This window comes from Rhinatrema bivittatum, chromosome 16, assembly GCF_901001135.1.
Source record: "Rhinatrema bivittatum chromosome 16, aRhiBiv1.1, whole genome shotgun sequence".
Taxonomy (NCBI): domain Eukaryota; kingdom Metazoa; phylum Chordata; class Amphibia; order Gymnophiona; family Rhinatrematidae; genus Rhinatrema; species Rhinatrema bivittatum.
In genome coordinates this window covers 5,415,227-5,440,863 of record NC_042630.1, presented here as the reverse complement: position 1 = coordinate 5,440,863, position 25,637 = coordinate 5,415,227, and the positions used below count along the sequence as shown (strand labels likewise).

Below are 25,637 nucleotides of genomic sequence, written 5' to 3'. Positions count from 1 at the left end.
TTTAAAGTCTATTGAGTAAATCTCCCCAGCACAATTTTACCTTATCTCCAGAGCTCCCCACTAGGAGTATAACACTTTTTTTTTTTTTTCTGTCTTGACAGCCTTATGTCAGGGAGGCTCAAATTTGCTCCTTGGTGGTGGGGGCCACCTTGATGTCGACAGATCTGGTGAGTCAGTAGGGTTGAATCCGTGATCTTAACAGACCCTGCCCCTGTGAGTGATCGTCAGTGTGGAGTAGGGGTGTTTAGGGAGGTTTGGCACTCCCCAGGAAAGGCCCATGGGAAGACGCCAGTGCCAGGCAGGCAGTCCCACCGACTTCCCACCACCACCACCACCATCGTCCACTTCAGATCGGCAGTGGAGAAGAACAGGGAGAACGGCCTACCCAGCCTTAGCAACTGGAACCGAGGCTCAGCCCTCTCATCAACACTACCCACTGTGTAAATTACTGATGAATCTTGGTATAAACTTCTTCTTGTATGCTGATGGCATACAGTTTTTTAGATCCCACTCTCACCAGCTTTGATACTCTCTACCTATATGAAAGCAATTTAACAAGAACTATCGCAACTTAAACTGACACTAAACCCTAAAAAGACTGAAGTCATTTGGCTGAGTAGAAACACATCAATAGTTAAACCACCTGCCCTAGACCTAGGTGATCTTCAGATTAATCCCTTAGGAGTTCAGATAGATCAGAACCTCACAATGAAAAAGCACATCAATAAATTTAATAAAGACAGGTTACGTACACTACATCAGCTGAAACCATTATTAATCTTTGCAGATTTCTTTACTGTATTGCAAACCCTAATCTTCTCAAACCCTGACTACTGTAACTCCTTACTACTCTTTCAGCAAGTCACCTAAAACCACTGCAACTATTACAAAATGCTGCAGCAAGATCGTTACTAGGATTGGGGAAATGTGATCACATTTCACCCTCGCTGATGGCACTGCACTGGTTACGAATACAATCCAGAATTCATTCCAATAACTCTGGCCTGTTAAGAGTGACACTAAAACCTTACAATCCTCAGCGAACACTAAGATCTCAAAATAAAGGACTATTGACTAAACCCACGACACAGAGCACATATCTGACACACATAAGAGATTGCGTGTTTTCCATAGCGGGACCATAGCTAGAGAATTATTTGCCTGAGACGCCATGTATTTTACCAGATAGAGATTTAAAGGCGAATTAAAAACATGGCTATTCAAAAATGCATATAATCTAACTTAAAACATCAGAATATACAGAGCCACAAAGACAAGAATGACAAAAGATGATAATCGAAACATGAAGAAAAAAATCAAATGAGAGAATGCAAGATCCTCAGAACAGCCCACTGACTAAGATGTGAAAACTATCATCGCATTTTAATTACCCGTACTCTCTGCCTATGTCCTAGATACATTTTCTAGTACATATTAATATTTAACTTGCTAGATACTAGTGCCTGCCTATGAATATAACCAATCATTATCTGTTTGTTGTGTTAGAACTATGAATGTCACTTTGTAAACTGTTGTGATCTATACATGGAACAATGGTAAATAAAATGTCGAAATAAATAAAGATTTGAGCCACAGCTGTGTGTCAGTGTGGTGCTTGATGTGCCTGGGATGGAGGAAGAGCCCAAAGAGGATAGAAAACCCTGAAGGCCTTGAAAGAGATTTCTGACCCCTCCCTCCATGAATGGGAGATCCAGAGAGGTCTTGGGACCTGCTTTTGCCCCCGCCCCCCATGCCTGTGTCCAGATTGGGATACAGGCTGCACTTATAATCCTTTTATGATACTGAAATTTGAATGCACCGTGCACCACTGGGAAATTTTTGGAGAGCTATGAAAGTCTTATTAAAAATAAGATTCGTAGGGAAAGGCATGCTCATGCATGGATATCATAGCACTTTTCTAATTTCATCCCATTGCAAATGACCTCATGATCAGACTGAGGTCATTTTCAATAGAGAGAGGTTTTGTAAATGAATCTATCTCACTCCCAGGTTTAACCTCAGTCGGTAAATCATCATGGAAGTCATGATTGTCCCAAGACAGATGGATAGACTGAATCACAGCTGTGGCACATTCTGCCCTGGTTGAAAAGTGCTATGGACAAAAACATTACAAGCCATTTTGGTCTTGAATTTTGGTTGCCCTTAGTACCAACCCAATTATTAATTTATTGTAGGAAATTGCAATCACCCATTTAACCTGGAGTTGTTCTTTATAGGCACGGTGTATTTCTCTCTATCTCTTGGTCATCTAGCAGGATTTACAATCACAGGCAAAGAAAGTGGTCTACCAGCCTCTAAAAATGTCTTTTCTACTAATTGTTTTTCTTAGAGCTTTTTTTACCTCTTGGTTTCTCAGGCTATAAATCATGGGGTTAAACATGGGGATCAAAGCATTATATAACACTGCAAAAAGCTTATTTTGATTAAGGGACTGTGTGGATGTTGGTCTCATATATGAACAGAGCGTAGTCCCATAGAAGAGAATAACGACCGTGAGGTGGGAGGAGCAGGTGGAGAAGGCTTTGTGTCTCCCCTCAGTGGAACGAATCCTCAGGATGCTGGAAATGATGTAGAAATAAGATACAAAGGTTGAGATAATGCAGGGCAGTCCTAGAGAAGCTCCAATGATGTAAACCATGCATTCAACAGTGGAGGTGCTGGTGCAGGACAGTTTGAGCAGTGCTGAGAGATCACAGAAGAAATGGTTAATCTCATTGGACCCACAGTAAGAAAAACATAGTAGTAAGGCAATGTATGTAACTGAATACAGAATCCCAAAAAGCCATAAGGCTGCAACCGTCAGCACACAGAGTCTCTGAGTCATTATCACAGCGTAGCGCAGGGGATGACATACCGCGACATAGCGGTCATAAGCCATGACCGTGAGCAGAATAAATTCTACAAATTCGGAAAAGATGAAAAAGTACAGCTGTGTAAAACATCCAATTAGTGAAATATGTTGCCTCTTCCTTAAAAAGATATCCAGCAGTTTGGGGAGAGTGACAGAGGTGGAGGAGATATCGAGAAAGGACAAGTTACAGAGGAAAAAGTACATGGGGGTATGCAGGCGAGGGTCCAGGCACGTCAGGGCTATAATAGTGAGGTTCCCCGTCAGGATGATCAGGTAAATCAGTAAGAACAGAAGGAAAAGGGGAATTTGCAGGTCTGGAAATTCAGGAAACCCCAGAATGATGAATTCTGTCACTGTGGTGAGATTTTCCTCTTCCATGGGATTCTGGGAAATAAGGAAGACCTATGAGCTGTCACCCAGAGACACATACAGTTACCTGAATTGAAAATCTGTAAAGTTCAGCATTCATCAATGGTCCACATTTAGGTATTTACTTAGTGATAAATTATGTAGCCAGCAAGGAGCTTAACGAGATCTGGTTCATCTTACCCTTCAAAGGATAAAGACATTAGAATGAACCAATAATAGAAGTTTGAAGGTATCTGTTTTGAAAGCCATTGACCTGTATAAGATCAATATTCTTTGTTCAGATATTGTGTCACAAGTTGGGGATTTCTTTAAATGATTAACGCTGGGACATTGGCATATGGGGGCTGTAATAATAAACGGAGATGTATTTTTACTGCTAAGAGGGTAAAAATATAATAGGGCAACAGTAGAGAGCATCATAATGAAGGCAATGCATGCATTAATGTATAGAGGACCTAATTTACTAAGGGGATAGTTTTCAAAAGAGTTAAGCTCGTAAAGGTAACAAAACTATTGTAGCAATTTTCAGAAGCCATTTACTCACATAAAGTGCACTTATGGGAGTAAATCCTATGGACAATTCAATGGTATAACCTGTTGCAATTTTCAAAAGTTCACTTAGGGCCTGATTTAAAAAGCATTTAACATAAGAAAATGCCATAGTGGGTCAGACCAAGGTCCATCAAGCCCAGCATCCTGCTTCCAACAGTGGCCAATCCAGGCCACAAGAACCTGGCAAGTACCCAAAAACTAAGTCTATTCCATGTTACCATTGCTAATGGCAGTGGCTATTCTCTAGGTGATGGACTTCTCTAGGTGATGGACTTCTCCTCCAAGAACCCATCCAATCCCTCCCTAAACACAGCTACACCAACTGCACTAACCACATCCTCTGGCAACAAATTCCAGAGTTCAATTGAGCGTTGAGTAAAAAAGAACTTTCTCCGATTAGTTTTAAATGTGCCCCATGCTAACTTCATGGAGTGCCCCCTAGTCTTTCTACTATCTGAAAGAGTAAATAACCGATTCACATCTACCCGTTCTAGACCTCTCATGATTTTAAACAGCTCTATCATATCCCCCCTCAGTCGTCTCTTCTCCAAGCTGAAAAGTCCTATCCTCTTTAGTCTTTCCTCATAGGGGAGCTGTTCCATCCCCTTTATCATTTTGGTTGCCCTTCTCTGTACCTTCTCCATCGCAATTATATTTTTTTTGAGATGCGGCGACCAGAATTGTACACAGTATTCAAGGTGCGGTCTCACCATGGAGCGATACAGAGGCATTATGACATTTTCCGTTTTATTCACCATTCCCTTTCTAATAATTCCCAACATTCTGTTTGCTTTTTTGACTGCCTCAGCACACTGAACCGACGATTTCAATGTGTTATCCACTTTGACACCTAGATCTCTTTCTTGGGTTGTAGCACCTAATATGGAACTCAACATTGTGTAATTATAGCATGGGTTATTTTTCCCTATATGCACCACCTTGCACTTATCCAAATTAAATTTCATCTGCCATTTGGATGCCCAATTTTCCAGTCTCACAAGGTGTTCCTGCAATTTATCACAATCTGCTTGTGATTTAACTATTTTGTGTCATCTGCAAATTTGATTATCTCACTCGTCATATTTCTTTCCAGATCATTTATAAATATATTGAAAAGTAAGTGTCCCAATACAGATCCCTGAGGCATTTCACTGTCTACTCCCTTCCACTGAGAAAATTGTCCATTTAATCCTACTCTCTGTTTCCTGTCTTTTAGCCAGTTTGCAATCCTCTTGCCTGGACCTGACTATGATTGCCCATAGCCTGTACCTGACCTCTTGCCTGGACCTGACTATGAATGCCCATAGCCTGGATCTGAACTCTTGCCTGGACCTGATTACGATTTGTTAAGTGGCAACACCATTAGAAGCAGCTTAACTGTGCTGCTCCAATAATACAGAGGTCCAGTACCAAGTTTAATCAGAACTAATTTCTGTTTATTATGGCATATAAAAGTAATCAGGATACCTCAGGCAGACATAGAGTGGGAGCCTCATGTTTTTTTTATTAAGGCTTTCCCTGCGTGTCTCAGCGTTTGTCAGTGAGTGCTGACTTTTTTTTATAGGTAAAACATACAATGATCCCTAATAGGACTGCATAGAGCAGTGATGGCCAACCTTTTGAGCTCAGTGTGTCAAAATTCATAAAAAAGCCGAGCATAACTCGAGTGGTGTGTCACTTCTAGAAAAATCCATAATTGTGATATTTGTAGCTCTAATTAATAACAAGTTATAATTTTAATATATGTACTGTATTTATTAATAAAGCAAAAACAAATAATTCTTTACCTTGCCTGCTTAGTGACTTTTTTGTTGCTGAATTTCGTCAGCTAAATCTTCAATTAAAACACTCTCTTCCCCTCCACCCCCCCTCCCACACAAACTCTTACTCCCCTGGATTTTCTCATACACACTCATGCTCTCACACTCACTGGCTCCCTCACATACACATAAACACACACACCCAGGCAGGCTCCCATTCATTTTCACACCACTCCCGCTCCATCCTCCAGGCAGGCACCAATTCATTGTCACACACACAGACCCCCAGGCAGGCACCAATTCAACACAGACCCCCAGGCAGGCACCTATGCATTCACACACATACACCCCGAGACAGAGTCCCATTCATTCACATGCACACACTAAAGGCAGACCCCCCTCTCTTTTGCCAGCAACCTCGGAACCTCTCTCATTCTTCTGCTGCCACTGTCACTGCTGCCACGTGACTATTGGGGATGTTACTATTCTTGCACATTCCCAAAGATTACATGTGCCAATCACTAAAAATATATATATTTTTTTTAACCTTCGCTGTCTGATCTTAGTTTTCTAATTGATTGGTCACAGGCTTTTTTTTTTTCCACCTTCCCTTTCTTATTTTTTCCACCTTCCCTTTCTTATTTTTATTTTTTTTTTGCCAATTCCTTTTATATTGTCTTTTTTTCTGTTTCTTTTCTCTCCATCTTCTTCCCTCAAACACACAGTCAGGTTCTCATTCTCACATGCATTTCTCTCTCTATCACACACACAGGCTCTCTCTCACTCCCACATGCTGTCTTGCTCAAGCACAGGCTCTTACTGTCACATGCTCTCTCTCTCACACACACAGGCTCTCACTGGCACATGCTGTCTAACTCTCACACACACAGGCTCTCTCTCACTCCCACATGCTGTCTTGCTCAAGCACATGCAGTCTCTGCAAACATTCAGGTCCTCACTCTCACACACAATCTCTCAACTCATCTCATACACGCGCGCACACACACAGACCCTCAGCCTCTCTCTCACCTCTGGGCCTCCTCTTCGCGGGTCGCGCAGGATGGGCTCTGCAGCGGCCCTGCTACCGGGCTTCTTCCTCTTCTCGGGCCGCTGTGATTTGAGATTCGCGGCTGCCCATAAGCGCAAGCGATGCTCCTCTTCTGCACGCACTGATGCTTCTCCTCCTTCCTGCCCACGCGGCTCCGGCAACGTTTACTTCCGGGGCCGCACAGGCAGGAAGGAGGCGGAGCATCAGCGCGTTCAACACGATCTTTTTCTTTGGGCTGTGGTGAAGTGAGCCTCACCACGGCCCTGCCTGTCGCTGCGCCTCCCTGCGCCCGGGGGCATTGGGGGGGGTGGGGGGGCTGGAGGGATACTAAAAAACTAAAAAACTAATTTTAAAGGGTTGGCGCAGCCGGAAAAAAAAAAAAAAAGGCTCGGCACAGCCAATAAAAAAAAAAAAAAAATCGATAGTCCCGAAACGCTAGGCGTGTCAGCAAAAACGGCTCGGCGTGTCACCTCTGACACGCGTGTCATAGGTTAGCCATCACTGGCATAGAGTATCAGGTACCACATGTCCTGTGTCCAAATCAGACAACCTATGTCTAAGATTCCCTGGTCCCACCTCCCATATTGAGATCCAATTAGGCCTAGCAGATACCCACATGTCTGATGATGGCTGTCAATTATCCTAGTAGTTCTTAGTTGTTCTTTGTTCTGTCACTCGTGCCAGTCCTTTGATCAGACTCCTAATCTCATGGAGATCTACAGTTACACTGGGCCCCTTAGTCGAGACAGTAGTCTGTGAGAACATGGCTTGGTCCATGTGTTCGTTGTGACCTCATGACCCTCCATCATATCTGGCTAGGTCTGAATTCATTCCAGATGTCTCCCAGAAGCCATTCAAGCTCGGGTCAGTCTGAGTTCCTTTTATGCCAGCAGTTTGAGTTAAGCCAAGGCAGCAAAGGATTCTGGATAAGCAAAGTCTGAGCTAAAGTCTTCATATTAGGCTGCCTATATATCATTTACCTCTTGTGCCATGTCAAATGGCAAAGGTGGCACAGCAAAGCAGCAGAGATGATGACAGCAGACAGTCTAGGGCAAATAGGCCTATAGGTGTGTTCTAGCCACTAACCTTTGGGTTGTGTTGGGTGTGTCAAGCATGTGTCCCTCTAGAACCGTAAATTAGGTACATGATACTCACAGATTCAAGCAGTCTTCAGTTAGCAAATGGCAGCATTAAGGCTGAAGTTACAATAAAAGTCAGTCAGCTCTGTCGTTGAATTGCAAATAAAACTAGATTATCATAACATTAGTCTTAAGCTTCAATTTACATTACATAAGTATCAGAAGAATAGTGTAAACAACTAAACAATTGGTAGAAGGAAGACTTCATTCTTAAAGGGTATAGAGAAAGTAATAAGAGACAGTCCGTTGTAATGGACAAAGAAAAAGAAGGAAGACATTAAATAGCAATGTAGGGAAGATGTTTGAAATCACATGTAGTATTTTCTAAGGCAAATGGCCACATATTAGGGTTAGAACCAGCATAAAGATAGAAAGGAGAATGAGAAGTTATTATAACAGAAGATACAGGAATAGAATAGTTTCATATCCCTATGACAGTGAGCATCATGTATAAGGGGTGCATTTTTTTTTTCAAAGAGGATAATCTCATAATAAGCACCAAAGGCCACACTACCAAGAAACACTAGTGAGAGGGTGTAAACAAACTCTAGGTAAAACCTATTAGGTAGTGTTACAGGAAGAAATGTTCAAAAAGAGTTACAGAGAAGAAATCAGAGTAAAACGGGAATAGGATATTGAGATATTAAAGACCAGCAAAGTGATTACCATAGGTGCAGGCTGCAGAAGAAAGAATAAAATAAGACAACTTGTGCAGAGGCACCAACAGTACGTCCAGCCAGAGAATGCTAGAAATAGCTTACAGCAAATAGAATAGCATGGATTTAACATATGCTGGTATGGCAGAAATATATATATATATAAATATATATCCCTCTCGAACCTTGAGTTATCACTGAAACCACAGAATACACCCATAAGAAAAGGAAGATCCAGAGAAAAACCAGATAGTCAAAGAATAAGGAATTCAAGAAAGCATTTGATCCACACTGAGACATATCTCACTCTAAAAAAGGCAAGCAGTGGGATATTGTATTTGAGTAGTGTGATCAAAGCAGCTTTCATAGACAAAGGTTAAAAAAAGACATATTACATAATCATTTAGCTGATTCAGCAATGAAATGCATATAAGTATTAAAAATTCTAAGACTGGAAAATGCTACAAAACTTGGAATGTACAAACTAATAAAAATGGCATCACTTCAGACAATGTCATTAACTTAAGAACCTAAGCAATGGCAGTTGCAGATAGATACATAACCAGATATTAACTAGGAATGTCATAAAGAATAAGGTTAGTGGCAATCTGTTATTGCATATCAGAAACCTCAGAGAACAAAAGGACCTAGATTCTAAATAAAGCCACTCCTATAGAACAAGAAACAACATAAAGATCAGGTATAAATTGTAAGCATTTCAGTCCATATAATGCAGATGCATGATGACTTCTGTGGCAAAGGATGATTTCTGAAATCAGTGCGTATACAGTTCTCTCAGGGTGCATTTTCCTGACATGAAGCAGAGCCTTTTAACTCATTATTAAGTGAGATACATATGGGATGGATTAAAGCCTAATATAAAAGCAGAAGAAATCAAATTAATCAATAAGAAAATTCCATCATTTCATGAACTCCCTGCATTTGATCTGCATAACATTCCCACATTATTTCAAAGCAGCATGCAATAGTCCAAACCACAGACAAATTAAATACCCATATGTTTCATAAAAACATATATTTCACTGAACTAGTTACATAAAGGCATGCCTTCATTCATTCTTCAATCTCAGCATCACACAAGTAACACATAACAGACAACAGTTAACAAACATTTGAGCTCAAAATAAAAATAAAAATTAGGAAAAAGTACTTAAAAAGATTAAAAATAATGGGATCGATCCAAGAATAAAACAAAAAATCAGGATTAAAATTAAAATAGATCTATTTAAAAATGAAAAGTAATCAAACTGGCAAAAAAACTATATTCGTCATCTCCCATGGGACAGAGAAAGATGTGCTGTGTTTCTTCTTACCCTGGAAAGAAATCTAGCATATGACAATTAATATAATGATTAAAATTAAATTTAAAAGTAACATTACAGTTTCCTTAAAACTTAGCAGTCTGATATACCTTAATTCAGCAAAACGCAGTCATAAAGCTACTTTCCTGTCTCTAGCATTCCACCTCTAGGAGGCACCTTCCCCTGTGATAAGAGCTACTTCCATTTACAAATCTACAACCTCTTTTAGTGGGACACAAAAATCTTGTTATACTAGAAAGCAATTAATTCCCTACTGTGCCCTCCATTAGTATGCATTAGCTAAGATCTAAAACTGTATATGAGGGATTTCCTTTTTTTTTTTTTTTCCAAACACCGGCTTACGAAGCTCCACCATCCCTCTTCCAAAAATTTGAATCTAGTGAGGTATAAGCAAAACTGAGAGATATCTATCATCATTAGAATATAACATAAGTTCTTTAATTAACAAATACTGCAGCATAGAGTTCATGCATATTAGTTCTTTCTAACTTACCAAAACCATAAAACAAAAGTGCTCACTACAAGAAAGCTCAGCAAAGCATTTTAAAAGCAAACCCATGGTGAGGGTTTTTGGTTTTTTTTTTTTTAATGCAACTGACTCACATTTTTTTTCCCTCTACTCGAACAAAAACATTCCAAATCTCCCGCCAACCTTGACACTGTAATGCATAATTACTATACTGACAAAGCACTTTACACACCCGCATCCAGCATAAAAATAAATCTCAATTCTCTCTTTAATATCACCATGTCACCACTCATGCCATCAGATTCACTTCTGCGTACTTTCAAACAACTTCCAGTAATAACATTTCACGTTCTGCATTCCCTGATTCAGTAAAATGGAATCTCCCTGTTGCTTTAAATAAACACAGTTTTTCACAAGCATAATGCAATGCAGGGAATAGAAAATGCCACTGGATAAACAGCGAAATGCTTTCTTACTAGATGCAAATCCAGAATTTCTCATAAATGAAAAACAGTTCACGTTGTTCTAGAATCACTTCACAATAGACTCTCATGAATAACACAGTTGTAAAAACTAAAATGAAACTATGAGCAACATACAACTTTTAATACACACTATCATGACAACAGGCTGTGAATTTAAGATTCCTTGTACCAAGCAGGGGTTAAATCACACATCGCTGTGCTCTCATGAGGGGAAGAAAGACAGCATAAAACCGAAAGATTCCCTTGTCTGTTTAATGAACTGCAGCAATTGAGTCAAATATCCCTTCATACCTCACTGCCAGCATAGTAAATTAGGATTTCTTCTATAATACAGTAGGGACACTTTAAATACTAAATATAGTAGCATGGTCATAGTCAGTAACGAAAGAAAAATTCAACAAAAAGTAAATGAAAATAAAGGACGAATTTACACATGCAGCTAAGATAAGCACCTCAATTACCTAAAATCAATCACGCTTTAACTCCAAAGCAAACTCATGTATGAACTTATAGAAATAAATCTCACGGACTGAAATAAATTTGCATCTTTGTACCTCTAATCACATGGAACAACAGACAGCTAAAAACTACAGTATCCAAAGAGGACTCCCGTAATGCAATTTAAAAGCACCACTTTTTTTTCTTCACTTGCTCTCTCTCTCTCTGCTTTACATAAAGGAATTCTACTGCTCCGGCAAAGCCATTTTTACCTTCCATCAAGAGAGAGCAGATGAAACCAAACTTTTGTAAACAATCCACTAACTAAAATCTTCTGTCTGTAGAAAGCAACACATGTCTCCATAACCGTAACTCCTCTTCAGGCTAATTATAACTTTCAAACTTACCCACTGTGTCTATGTTTACACACAAACACCTTTGAAATTTACTTAATTCCCTCTTTCTCCTGCTCAGCAGCTCCCAGTGTCCTGGCACTTGTAACTTGAAACTGGGTCGGCAAACTGCCCAGCCATGCTTCCCAGGACAAAGAAATGACTGTTGCTGTTTAATCCTCTGTTTACTGAAAGTTTACTGAACACTAAATGAACCTGAAACATGCTGAATAAGTTACCATTAAGTATACTACAAATAATCTAAACAACCCCACAGCAAAATCAAACTAAATAGGGCACTTTTATTTACAAATGGCCAAAGGAGATCTAGCGTACTAAGTTGAAAATAAATACTCACAGATCTGTCTTTTACTGAAGCAAGGATGAACATCTCTTCCGGGAATTACTGCTGACTAATCAGCCATCCAGAAAATCTTCTGGGAATAACTATATTTGTCGGACTAGAGCCGGGTATCAATTCCGAATAATCACACATCCAGACCTCTTGATCTGGGAAAACTTTCTTTGGACTAAGCCAATCTGTTCAGAAACGAGGATTGGGTCTGAGCTGCCAGCAGCTCACACACGAGCCTCCAGGGAGACATAGAGTAGGAGCCTCATGTTTTTTTATTAAGGCTCTCCCTGCATGTCTCAGCGTTTGTCAGTGAGTGCTGACTTTTTTTTTATAGGTAAAACATACAATGATCCCTAATAGGACTGCATAGAGTATCAGGTACCATGTGTCCTGTGTCCAAAACAGACAACCTATGTCTAAGATTCCCTGGTCCTGCCTCCCATATTGAGATCCAATTAGGCCTAGCAGATATCCACATCTCTGATGATGGCTGTCAATTATTCTAGTAGTTCTTAGTTGTTCTTTGTTCTGTCACTCATGCCAGTCCTTTGATCAGACTCCTCATCTCATGGGGATCTACAGTTACACTGGGCCCCTTAGTTGAGACAGTAGTCTGTGAGAACATGGCTTGGTCCATGCGTTCGTTGTGACCTCATGACCCTCCATCATATCTGGCTAGGTCTGAATTCATTCCAGATGTCTCCCAGAAGCCATTCAAGCTCAGGTCAGTCTGAGTTCCTTGTATGCCAGCAGTTTGAATTAGCCAAGACAGCAAAGGATTCTGGAAAAGCAAAGTCTGAGCCAGAGTCTTCATATTAGCCTGCCCATATATCAGATTTCCCATAGCTTGGACCTGACTATGATTGCCCATAGCCTGGACTTGACCTCTTGCCTGGACCTGACTATGATTGCCCATAGCCTGGACTTGACCTCTTGCTTGGACCTGACTATGATTGCCCATAGCCTGGACTTGACCTCTTGCCTGGACCTGATTATGATTGCCCATAGCCTGGACTTGACCTCTTGCCTGGACCTGACCACATTTATCCACAGCCTGACACAACCTTGACCCTTCCCCGACTCCTCAAGTCTGTTGTCTGTCTTGACCCATGCATGCCCTCAGACTCTTAATTACATGACCACCTGAAGGACCCACCAAAGCCCTGTTGGCTGCCAGAACCCAAGGGTTCAACCCTTTGGGGAAGGCGACTGGTATAGGTGAAGCTCAGCTGTCATCGTAGGCCTCATGGGTTTGCCTATTACCCCACAGCACAAGGGCTCACACCGATGCCACTCATTACAAGAGGAGCACACACAGTGCAGACAATGTGACCTTGGAAGACCTTACGAGACCTTACCAGTGTGGAAGAGAAAGTGCGTAAGTAAGAAGGGACAGGACAACTATTTCTAATCTATATTTATCAACATTAAGAAAAAATGATTCAAGCTTCTACCCTGCCAAAATATGACTTTTTTTTCTGAATAAACCAAGACCCAAATCACTAGCTCAGACCCAAAATATTTTCCACCTTAACGAGGGGAACCATCTATAAGGGGGTGTCACTCCTCGCCAGTATGGCCCGTCTGAAAGTCGTTCCAGGTCTGAGGCTTCGTCTTTCCCGAGCTATCATGTGCCTAAAACTTTCCTTCCTAGTCCTGCATGCCACTGTCCCACCATGCGTTTCAGCCCTCATCTCTTCCTGTACCCCTTTCCACCTTCCATAAACTGTCATTAATAAGATTATCAGAATTAGGATTTACAGAAACTCTTTTGGCCTGCTTTGCCTCTTACTTAATAAACCAGTCTTTTAAAGTTAGTTGAGGCATTACTTTCCCAGAACTGCATTTTTAACTTGGGGAGTCTCTTAGGCATCTGTTCTGGCACAATTATCATGCAACCTTTTTCTTGCACTATTGGCTAGTACTATGATTCAAAATCTGAGTTGTAGTACATTTTTTCTATCTGGATGACATTCAGGGTCCATGGAGAATTTGTTTCATTTCAGTAATTGCTTAGATCATGTTGCCCAGACAAATCAGAAACACTGTGGATCTGTAAACTGAATCAACCCGTAGAATATGCCCTAAAATGGATGGTGTGGCCATTCCTCTGAAAAAAAGAATTGCGACCTCTGTGGGTGATCACATTGGGCCTGATTTTAAAAAGCATTTACTCCAGTAAGTGGGCTTTGGAAAATTGTTATAGTAGTTACAGATACATGGGCAGCTCCTTCTGAAAATTACCCCCACTGATTCTAAGTTTCATCTGTTGTTCCTGCACTTTCTTTTTGCAAGTAATTCGTTGATTGTGACCTTTGAACATTAGTGTCTGTCTTGGTTTTTCCCCATCTGGATTACTGTAATAACCTTTCCCTAGGATGTCCTGTTAGCTTGACAAAACCATTTCAGTTGTTACAAAATATTGCGACTTCAGTCTGCAGACGTACGATCGCATAAAGTATCTTTTGTGTTGAAAAGCATCATTGGCTTCAATTTTTATTTCAGATCAATTCCAAACTACTCTACATGGTTTCTAAACTCCTTTGGAGGCATCAGTGACAATTCAGTTTAAGTTATTACCGCCCCACTAGGGCATTACGGTCTTCTGAGAGAGATCTATCGATGGTCCTATTTCATATTATGATGGAGGCAACAAGGCATTCAACGTCTTCCCTCCAAGCAGCACTACTCTGCAACCTCATGATATTCAGTCAGAATCCAATTATTTTAAGTCCCGTGAAATTGTAAAGGCTTAATTTTTAAATCAAGTTTTCTATATGAACATCGCCTCTAAATTGTTTTATGTGATTTCTGAATATATTATGTTAATTTTATTTGTGTTTACAGTTATTGTTTCATGACATTTATGATTTAACGATGTGATTATGAATTTTTTATTTTAACTTGTAAACCGCTTTGATAATCAAGTCTCATTAAACTAAACTGCTCAGAGCTCAGTCTTCACACCCGTCTGCCCTCTTTCCTTCATGCCTTAAGTCCTCCTTCTTTGTCACCTTTGGATCTCCTCCTCATCAAACACTTTTCTCTCCACCTCCAAATGCTGTCTCAGTATTCAGGGGTCATCAGAAAATCTTTATCAAGTAAAGCCCTTTTGGGACGCCCATTGATTGAAGATGGCCCCTCCAAACTGCAGGATTTTACTGTGTCAGGAGACCATAAGGCTCGCCGTACGGGGTCAGACCAAAGGTCCATCAAGCTCAGTATCCCGTTTCCAACAGTGGCCAAGCCAGGTAACAAGTACCTGAGTGATCCCAAGTTGCTTATCCGAAGAATAAGCAGTAGGTTTCTGCAACTCTACCTTAATAATGGTTAATGCCATTTTCCTACAGGAACTTGTCCAAACATTTCTTAAATGCAGCTACACTAAAAGCTTTCACCACATCTTCTGACAATGAATTCCAGAGCTTAATATTGATTTGAGTAAAGAAATATCTTCTCTTATTAGTTATAAATGTATAATCCAGTAACTTCATTGTGTGTGTCCCGGTCTTTGTACTTTTTGAAAGAGTAAACAACTGATTCAGGTTTACTTGTTCCATTCCACTCATTATTTTATAGACCTCTATCATATCTCCCCTCAGCGTCTCTTCTCCAAGCTGAAGAGTCCTAACCTCTTCAGCCTTTCCTCATAAGGGAATTGTTCCATCCCCTTTATAATCTTGGTCACCCTTTTCTGTACTTTTCTAAATCTGCTATATCTTTCTTGAGATGTGGTGACCAGAACTGTGCACAATACTCGAGATGAAGTCGCACCATGGAGTGATACAGAGACATTATGATATTCTCTGTTTTATTCTCTATTCCTTTCCTAATAATCCCCAGCATTCTGTTTGTGTATGATATATGAACACAAGATGAGGATGCACCATGGAGTGATACAGAGACATTATGATATTCTCTGTTTTATTCTCCATTCCTTTCCTAATAATCCCCAGCATTCTGTTTGTGTATGATATATGAACACAAGATGAGGATGCACCATGGAGTGATACAGAGACATTATGATATTCTCTGTTTTATTCTCCATTCCTTTCCTAATAATACCCAGCATTCTGTTTGTGTATGATATATGAACACAAGATGAGGATGCACCATGGAGTGATACAGAGGCATTATGATATTCTCTGTTTTATTCTCCATTCCTTTCCTAATAATCCCTAGTATTCTGTTTGTGTATGATATATGAACACAAGATGAGGATGCACCATGGAGCGATACAGAGGCATTATGATATTCTCTGTTTTATTCTCCATTCCTTTCCTAATAATCCCCAGCATTCTGTTTGTGTATGATATATGAACACAAGATGAGGATGCACCATGGAGTGATACAGAGACATTATGATATTCTCTGTTTTATTCTCCATTCCTTTCCTAATAATCCCCAGCATTCTCTTTGTGTATGATATATGAACACAAGATGAGGTCGCACCATGGAGTGATACAGAGGCATTAGGATATTCTCTGTTTTATTCTCCATTCCTTTCCTAATAATCCCCAGCATTCTGTTTGTGTATGATATATGAACACAAGATGAGGTCGCACCATGGAGTGATACAGAGGCATTATGATATTCTCTGTTTTATTCTCCATTCCTTTCCTAATAATCCCCAGCATTCTGTTTGTGTATGATATATGAACACAAGATGAGGTCGCACCATGGAGTGATACAGAGGCATTATGATATTCTCTGTTTTATTCTCCATTCCTTTCCTAATAATCCCCAGCATTCTGTTTGTGTATGATATATGAACACAAGATGAGGATGCACCATGGAGTGATACAGAGGCATTATGATATTCTCTGTTTTATTCTCCAGTCCTTTCCTAATAATCCCCAGCATTCTGTTTGTGTATGATATATGAACACAAGATGAGGTCACACCATGGAGTGATACAGAGGCATTATGATATTCTCTGTTTTATTCTCCGTTCCTTTCCTAATAATCCCCAGCATTCTCTTTGCTTTCTTGGCTGCTGCTGCACGCTGAGCAGAAGATTTCAATGTATTTTCCATGATGACACCTAGATCCTTTTCCTGAGTGGTGACTCCTAATGTGGAGCCTTGCATTTTGTAGCTATAATTTGTGTTTCTCTTCCCTAATGCATCACTTTGCACTTGTCCACATTTAATTTCATTTGCTATTTGGATGCCCAGTCTATCAGTTTTACAAGGTCCTCTTGCAATTTCTCACAATCCTCTTGTTATTTAAAAACTTTGAATAATTTTGTGTCCTCCGCAAATTTGATCAGCTCTCATTCACTGTCCAATTTAACAAGTGCTGATATGTGCTTGCAGTGGAAAGAAATGTGAGCTTAGTGGATGGACATGAGAAGAAGATCTAGAGCCCTCTCCTCTCTCTCCTCTGCATCCATCACACACTGCCCAGTGCCCCCACATCAGCGCTGCAGTTCCTTCCCTATGTCTTTCCTCTGTCAATAGTTTTTTCATTACATTGTAAGTGGTTTGGGGAAGGGATCTGCAACCTTCACCCGCACCTGTTTGCTCTGCATTGTGAACTTTCGTAATGAAACTCTTTTACCCCTCCTTAATGTAAATTTTAGTAAGGTGAGAACCCTTCACGTGCACATAATAAATGTCACACACATGCTCCTCACCTTCATTCCCTGTCCATCCTTCTGCCTTCGATCAGCGATGACTCGTCGTGGGCACGAGCCCTCGCACGCTCTAGTGGAGTGTCCTGCACCAGCTCCAACCTCGGCAGGATGCACTAACAGAAGTATATACAGTCAGCAATGGTCCCTGTGGGGAAGGACGTCTGAAGCCCAAACTATCCAATCCCCGCCGGGGAGCTCTGCTTTGTGTTCATGGTAGAATTTGTGATGCAACGTTAAACAAAGGCAGTGGCTCTATTCCCAGATTACATGTACTAGATCCCTAAAGGATGGGAAAGGTTAGTTTATGGAAAATTAACGATGTCATTATGAAATAATTCTGAATCATGTGTTGGAATATGGCTTCCCCATGTTAATGCTGTGCTGGCCCCCTCATTCTCGCAGTTGCTTATAAAATGTTTGGTGTAATATTTTGGACACTTGCACAGGTTTTTTGTACTCAGATTTGGATCAGGTGTCCCCAAGGCTTGGAGAAGGATATTATTAAATGCATCTCACTGCATTGAAATGGATGAAAGTGGCTGGATGGAGCTATTTGATTAAATACTTATTTCTTATTTTCTGTTCGGTGTGAGCCGCATTGGTGATCTCTGGATGAACCAGAGATGGCCGCTCAAGTGAGTGTGCTGGGTTACAGCTCAAGCGAGGGTGCTGGGTTACAGCTCAAGCGAGGGTGCTGGGTTACAGCTCAAGCGAGGGTGCTGGGTTACAGCTCAAGCGAGGGTGCTGGGTTACAGCTCAAGCGAGTGTGCTGGGTTACAGCTCAAGCGAGGGTGCTGGGTTACAGCTCAAGCGAGGGTGCTGGGTTACAGTGCGGGTGCTTTTGCCTGTGCTAGAGAGGGATGGGCTCAGGAATGCTGTAACTTAATCTAGAGTTTACATACTGCCTATCTGGCTCATGAAAAGACCATCCAATGCGATTTAGAACAAACAAAGAAAAGAAATAAATACATAACCACATGCATTGAGGACAATATTCAGCCACTGTGGCTCAACGTGTTAGCTGGATACACTTATCCAGCTAACTTAGCTGGGAAATTAAGCAGTGCAGCAACGCAGCTATAAATCCTGCTTATCCAGCCAAGTTCTGAATACTGGAGCCATTATAAATATGCACAATAAGATCCATCGAGGCTTCCTAACCCTGTCCTAGGGCCCTCCCAGGTTAGGGTGGGAATAAGAAAGTGGGTTTGTTTTAAATCCCCAAGCAATGCTTTCCATGGACACTTTGCATCTGTTGTGAGGTTGGGAGCAAGGTCTCCGTGGGCCCCAGATGTTCAAAGGGAAACCTCGCAGGGAGCTTCCCGTGGAAAATTCACCAGCGGCTGTTGCGGTCCCGATCTCAAGTCTCGCGACCGGGCCCTTACCTTCCTCTTCGGAGCTCCAAGGGCGGGGTCCGCTGCTCGGGTCGAAACCTCCTGCCCCGGTGCATATCTCTTATGAAAATACCTGCACGTGCTCTTCCAAGCTCCAGTTTGCAGACGCCTTCACCAGTTAATCCAGATCCTCACCAGTTCGTCCACACCCTCCACCTCTTGCTCCAGATCCCGCTGACAAACGTCAGATTTAATTTCCGCAATTTGCTCAGCAGCTGTAAGAGCATGCATGCGTGTTTGAAGACGTACGAAAGTTCTCCCTTTATAAGATATGTAAGTGCGTGTGACCTTCCAAACCCCTCCTCGGCACGCCCTCAGATTGCCCTCTGTGTGCTGTAACCCTTTTGTTTGGGGGTTTGCTGTTTCTCCTAGGACCATAAATGTATTTGTTCTTCAGGGTTACTCTCTCCATCATGTTCCCTCTCTCTGCAGATCCCGGGGTGAGGGCAAGGTCATCCTCCTTGAGCCAGATGATGGAGTGCATCTCCATAAGTGTGTGCATCTCTCTCTGGTACTATAGTTCCCTCAGCGAGAGACAGGCTGGACCCAGACAGGGTGCTCAGATAACATTTACTGATTATTTCCAAAACGTCGGTCACAGTTCCACAACTGAAACTGCACATTGGAGCTGATTACTGTGCTTAAGTCTCTCCGCTGGCGTGCTGGCGTCCATCTCCCTGGTTCCTGGGGGGGGGGGGGAGCCCTCCACGTTTCCCCTCATCAGTGTACAAACAGCCCCGGGTGCAGGGGAACCCCAAGGGCACAGGAAACTCCTACCTGCGTCCGGAGTTCTGTCTCTTGCCCACAGCCTGTGTCCTGGTCCCTTCGGGGTGGAGATCCGGATCCTGATGCTCCGTCCTGCACCGTCTTTCATTTCTGAGGTGACGTCTCTGAGGGGAGGGCTGGGGGGAAGCCTCCAGACTACCCAAAAGGGGAAAATTCCAAATGTCTCCGTCCCTGATCTTAATTCCCCTGGGAAGCAGAGGGGTAGCTCGCAGGTCTCCAGCCCCTGCTCTCTGGATTTGGGGGGACTTGTCCCGCTCCAAAAGATACAGGGCATTTCTCAGAATGAGAAAAACAATAAAAATCCTAACACAATGTCTCTCTCTTCTCTAAAAGCAGATCCTCTCAGCCAGGGAAGGAAGGAAGAAGAATCTGCTTGAAAGCAGGAAAAACACAAAGCTGAGTTAGTGGGGCCCAGTTTAGCAGGGGACCAGGAAAAATAGCTCCTTACTCTTCCAAAGCCGATTCAAAATGACCACCTCTCTATACCAGTAACTCCCGCTTAGGTAGAATATCCCACCTCTGCCACCTTATGTGTAAACTGGGCGATAGCAGCTTGGAAACAGTCAGAAGGAATAAGGAGGCAGGCTCCGGCTGTTTCCTTTTCTTCAGTTTATTTACAGTGACCAAAGTTCAAAGCAAAACAAACAAACGATGCAGCTCACCTTAAAGTTCAGAGAGCACAGAGACATCACACACAGCAGGTTTTAGCATAGACTGGCTTCCTGCCGTCTCCCTGGGGGGTCTCTCTAATTCTTTTGGGCCCTGCTTTCTTATGCTAGGCTAAAGGGATCCTCCCTGGACCCAGAATTCCTTGCTGGGTTTGGACTTAAGGAGGAACAGACCAGATAGCTGTGGCCAGTCCCTTAAGGTGGTAAGAAGTTCTTGTAGGCATCCTCACCCATGTTGCGCCCGTCGGCTGCGGGAGTCGCGTCCGACGTGCTTACTGCCTCAGTCGCAGCCGTGCCCTGCTACTACGGGCCGCTCGTCCGCGCCACACCGCACTCTCTTTCGGCCTGCAGGCCTTGCATCGTGGCAGGAACGCCACGACTTCTGGCTCCACCCCCCTGTGGTCTGCTAGCTCGCGCGCGCGCCAAACCAGGAAGGTTTTAAAGAGTCCAGCGCGGGAAACTCTGGACCAGCCCCCCCCCCGATGATGTCACTCTGGGAGGGGTATTTAAACTCCTGCCCGCTAGCTCTCTTTGAGTTAACAAGGACTTCTACTCCTGTCTACGCTACTTTACTGCTTCAGTGTTGCCGCTGGAAGCTTTCCTTCTGCCCTTCGGGGTATCAACTAACCTGGGTACCCGCTCCTCAGGGGCCCTTTGCTTTATTTCAGGTGTTGTTCAGGGAACAGGTACTCGCTCCTTAAGGGCCTGCTCTCTCTGCCACTGTGCCCGTACCATCATCTACTTATTTGATGGAAACGCCTACCAACAGCTATTCTCAGTGAGTTCTCTAATCTCTCAGTCTGTCTCATCCACAGTATCTCCTCGCTGGAGACCTGCTGCGGAACCTCCTGACGTCATCAAGGAGAGAAGGGCTCCCTCTGCCGAGGTCCCTGAGACTACAACCACAGACTGCCTCACTACTGCCACCTGTGGCTATCATCCAGCTCTTTAATAAAAGAACTCTGTGTGTATCTCCAAGAGTCTAGGCCAGTGCTGTGGCTCCTCACGGGCTCCCCCCCATGGGCGTAGTCACTCTCGACAGCACCCAATGATCCACCAACACACCTAACCACAACAACCCACACAACCTCCACGTAAGTCTTAGAAAATTACCCACTTTAAATCTATCTAATAAAACTCCCCAACACTGTTTTACTTTCTTACCTCCAGAGCACACTACTACTAGGAGGATAAGAGATTTTTCTGCCTTGATAACTTTATGAAAGGGAGGCCCTTGGTGGTGGAGCCACCTGATCTGGTGGGTCAGTTGTATAGGATCAGTGAAGCTCAATAGAGCCTGCCCTGTGAGTGATATCCGTGTAGAGTACAAGTGTTTAGGGAGCTTTGATGCTCCCCAATGGGAGGTGTCATGAGTTTAACAAAACTCCTTTGCTCATGTGACATAGGGGGAGTTGACCGTAGCCACCCAAGGACTAATGGAGACAGGAATGCGCCTCCATCGGGAGGGTATTCATAAGGGGTTTCCCTCTCGGAGGTCTGGAGGAGTCCTTTGCAATCCTCAGTCTAAGAATCGCCATCTCTTCACAGAGCAGGCCTTATCCCTCCATAGGGAAGGTCAGAAGGAATGCTTTCTCCCAACCAAGGGGTGTAGCTGGAGTATTCCTGTGTTGTGAAAGTGCTGGCCAGGAAGCTTAGGAAGGAATTGTTCCTGTCCTGGGGAGGGGGCTGAGAATCAGGGAAGGAAGGAATCCCTCGGGGTCTTGGAGAAATCCAGAGACGTGCTTAAGGTCTGAGGGTCCAAGAGAGAAGGATTGCTGTAGAGAGAGAATAGAGTGAGAGGATTGTCCTTTGGGAAGTTCAAGAGAAACTTCTTAAGAGGGAAAGATTCCTTTTATGATACTGAGATTTGGGAAATTTTAGAGAGCTATGAAAAATCTTGTAAAAAAATAAACCAGACGCGTAGGGAAAACCATGCTGGTGCACGGATATCATAGCACTTTTCTAATTTCATTATCTTGCAAATTACCTCACCATTATCAGACTGAGGGCATTTTCAATAGGGAGGTTACCAAAACCCTGCTCTATCTCAACCCCAAGTTTGACCTCAAGTCAGGAAATCATCATGATGCCCCCAGAGAGAAGGACAGATGGAGGCATTGAATCACTGCTATGGAAGTTTCTGCCCTGGTTGAAAAGTGCTAATTAAAAATAGATTATATATCACCCACTGTACATGGGGACATGTGCATCCTCAGTATAAAACCAATAATATATAGCAGGGCATTGCAGTCACCCACTAAACCAGGAGAAGCCCTTTATATGCAATGAGGAGGTTTCACAGTCTCACAGGCAAAGATGATCTACCAGCTTCTAAAAACTTATTTTCTACTAATTGCTTTTTTGAGGGCTTTTTTTACCTCTTGGTTTCTCAGGCTATAAATCATGGGGTTGAACATAGGGATCAAAGCGTTATATAACACAGCAGAGAGTTTATTTTGAGTGAGGGATTGCGTGGACGCTGGTCGCATATACGAACAGATCAGAGTCCCATAGAAGAGAATAACGACCGTGAGGTGGGAGGAGCAGGTGGAGAAGGCTTTGCGTCTCCCCTCGGTGGAACGGATCCTCAGGATGGTGGAGATGATGTAGACATAAGACACAAGGGTTGAGGTAATGCTGGGCAATTCTATAAGACCTCCAAAAATGTAAGTCACAAATTCAATGTCTGAGGTGCTGGTGCAGGAGAGTTTTAGCAGTGCTGAGAGGTCACAGAAGAAATGGTTAATCTCATGGGAACCACAATAAGAGAAATGCAGTAGGAAAGCAATGCATATAACTCCACATAGAATCCCAAAAAGCCATAAGCTTGTAACCATCATTACACAAAGTCTCTGAGTCATTATCACAGCGTAGCGCAGGGGGTGACAGACTGCAACATAGCGGTCATAAGCCATGACCGTCAGCAGTAGAAATTCCACAAATGCTGAAACTATGAAAAAATACACCTGTGCAAAGCACCCATTTGCCGAAATCCTCTGCCTCTTCCTTAGTAAGATGTCCAGCAATTTGGGGAGTGTGACTGAGGTGGAGGAGATATCGAGGAAGGACAAACTGCAGAGGAAAAAGTACATGGGGGTGTGCAGGCGAGGGTCCAGGCAGGTCAGGGCTATAATAGTGAGGTTCCCCATCAGGATGATCAGGTAAATCAGTAAGAACAGAAGGAAAAGGGGGATTTGTAGCTCTGGATATTCAGGAAAGCCCAGAATGATGAATTCTTTCACAGCAGTAACATTTTCTTCTTCCATTGGTTTCTGGGAAATAAGAGTGGAGTTATGACTCTAGATGCCACCCAGGGATACATACAGTTACCTAAATTGAAAGTACATAAAGTTCAGCCTTCTTCAAATGGCCCATGTTTAAGTAATTAGTGATTTATTATGTGGACAACAAGGAACTTAGAAAGACATGGTTCATCTTACCCTTCAAAGGACGAGGGAAAGACCTTTAGAATGACCCAGTTGTAGAAGTTTGAAGGCGTCGGGTTTGGAAGCCATTGACCTTTATAAGATCTTTATTCTGGGGGTCAGAGACTGTGCCACAGGTTGGAGGTGTCTATAAATGAATATGACAAATGTTTGCGAAATGACTCAGGCTGCAGTAAGACATGGAGGTGGTATATTTTTACTGCTAAAAGGGAATAAGTATATTAGGAGAACAGCAGAGAGGATCAAAGCCAAGGCAATGCATACACTCATCAATAGAGGCTTTTTCTTATTCTGTATCTATAGGAAAACGTCTTGTAAATAAGGTCCAGAGTATAGTACAGCCTGAAACAGTAATATTCAATCTTTATGCAAATTGTAGATACTTAAATAGGAAGTAAGTTGAGCTAGAAAGGCTGTCAGTAAACGTGTGAGAGAGACCTGGGAGACAGGAATGGGAGGAAACTGGGATAGTTGGAATATCTGATGAATGGACCTGCCTCCCACCCAAACCCAGAGAGGACGTTGCTGGCTCAGTTCTGATTGAAAGTGCTTGGAGGAAGCTTCTGGAGAAGGAGAGAAACCTTGTTGGAATATTTTATCAGCTGCAAGATGTAGGAAGGGAGGGGGAAATACTTTCCAAGCATTTGTTAGCCTAAGAAAGATGTAATCATGGAACTTGTAGCTTTTCTCTATAGAGACTCTCTGTGCTGGGCTCACGTGTAATGCACTCTACAACCTTCAAGCTTTTCCCTATAGAGACCCTCTGTGCTGTGCTCACGTGTAATGCACTCTACAACCTTCAAGCCTTTCTCTATAGAGACTCTCTGTGCTGGGCTCACGTGTAATGCACTCTACAACCTTCAAGATTTTCTCTATAGAGACTCTCTGTGCTGGGCTCACGTGTAATGCACGCTACAACCTTCAAGCTTTTCTCTATAGAGACTCTCTGTGCTGGGCTCACGTGTAATGCACTCTACAACCTTCAAGCTTGTCTCTATAGAGACTCTCTGTGCTGGGCTCACGTGTAATGCACTCTACAACCTTCAAGCTTGTCTCTATAGAGACTCTCTGTGCTGGGCTCACGTGTAATGCACTCTACAACCTTCAAGCTTGTCTCTATAGAGACTCTCTGTGCTGGCCTCACGTGTAATGCACTCTACAATCTTAATGCAAACTATCCCGGGCTAACGCTGGGTATTCTGTACTTTTCCAGGATTCACAGAGCAACATAAAAAATACTGTGTATCCGAAGCATTAATTCAAAGAGACACTAGCGCTGAGAGTGTAACCGCATGATGGAAGAAGAGTAGTTGTGTAAGCCTGACGGGACAGGACGCGTACGTCTAATCTGTGTACAGCGATGCTAAGAAAACACTACCCAAGCTTCTACCCTGCCCAACTCTGATTCTTTCTGTGTAATCAGGCGCTTAGACCCAAATTATTTTCCACCCATAAGCAGGTGTTCGTCTCTCCCCAGCAGTCCTCACTGATAACGGTCTGTGCTGGATGCTGCTGTCTGCTTCCTTCACTCTCAGATCAAGACATCCTTTCCCAGTTTCTCTCTCTCTCTCTCTCTTTAAGCTAATATCAAACTCCTAAAACTTTCCTTCCTAGTTCTGCACGCCACCGACCCACCGTGCATGTCCGCCTTCATGTCTTCGTGTGCCCACAGCACAGACGTCTGCCCTCCTTACTTCATGCCTCACCCCCTCCCTGCTCCTCACCTGCGGATCTCCTCCTCCCTCTGTCCTCCTCCGATTGCTGTCTCAGCACCAGAATCCTTCACCAAGTAGAGCCCTCTTGGTCCACCCCTTCCTTGAAAACAGC

At 42.8% G+C, this 25,637-nt stretch overlaps 1 protein-coding gene across 1 annotated transcript; it reads right to left on the bottom strand.

Moving 5' to 3' along the window:
* Window positions 1–2,092: 2,092 nt before the first annotated feature.
* LOC115078476 (olfactory receptor 151-like) lies at window positions 2,093–23,630 on the bottom strand. Its single transcript, XM_029581392.1, has 4 exons — window positions 23,208–23,630; window positions 22,862–23,111; window positions 19,046–19,125; window positions 2,093–3,256 (listed from the first exon to the last, which is right to left on the bottom strand). Exons 1-4 carry the CDS (start codon window positions 23,628–23,630, stop codon window positions 2,306–2,308), a joined length of 1,704 nt encoding a protein of 567 aa, XP_029437252.1. The 3' UTR covers window positions 2,093–2,305.
* Window positions 23,631–25,637: the final 2,007 nt, after the last annotated feature.

What these genes read in the sequence shown, in the direction of transcription:
- LOC115078476 (XM_029581392.1), bottom strand. Translation starts at nt 23,630, where the DNA reads ATGGAAGAAGAAAATGTTACTGCTGTGAAAGAATTCATCATTCTGGGC. An exon ending in TAATGACTCAGAGACTTTGT is followed by an intron (nt 23,112 to 23,207) that starts GTAATGATGGTT and finishes GGTTCCCATGAG; the next exon opens with ATTAACCATTTCTTCTGTGA. An exon ending in CTTCTATGGGACTCTGATCT is followed by an intron (nt 19,126 to 22,861) that starts GTTCGTATATGC and finishes ATGCTCTTACAG; the next exon opens with CTGCTGAGCAAATTGCGGAA.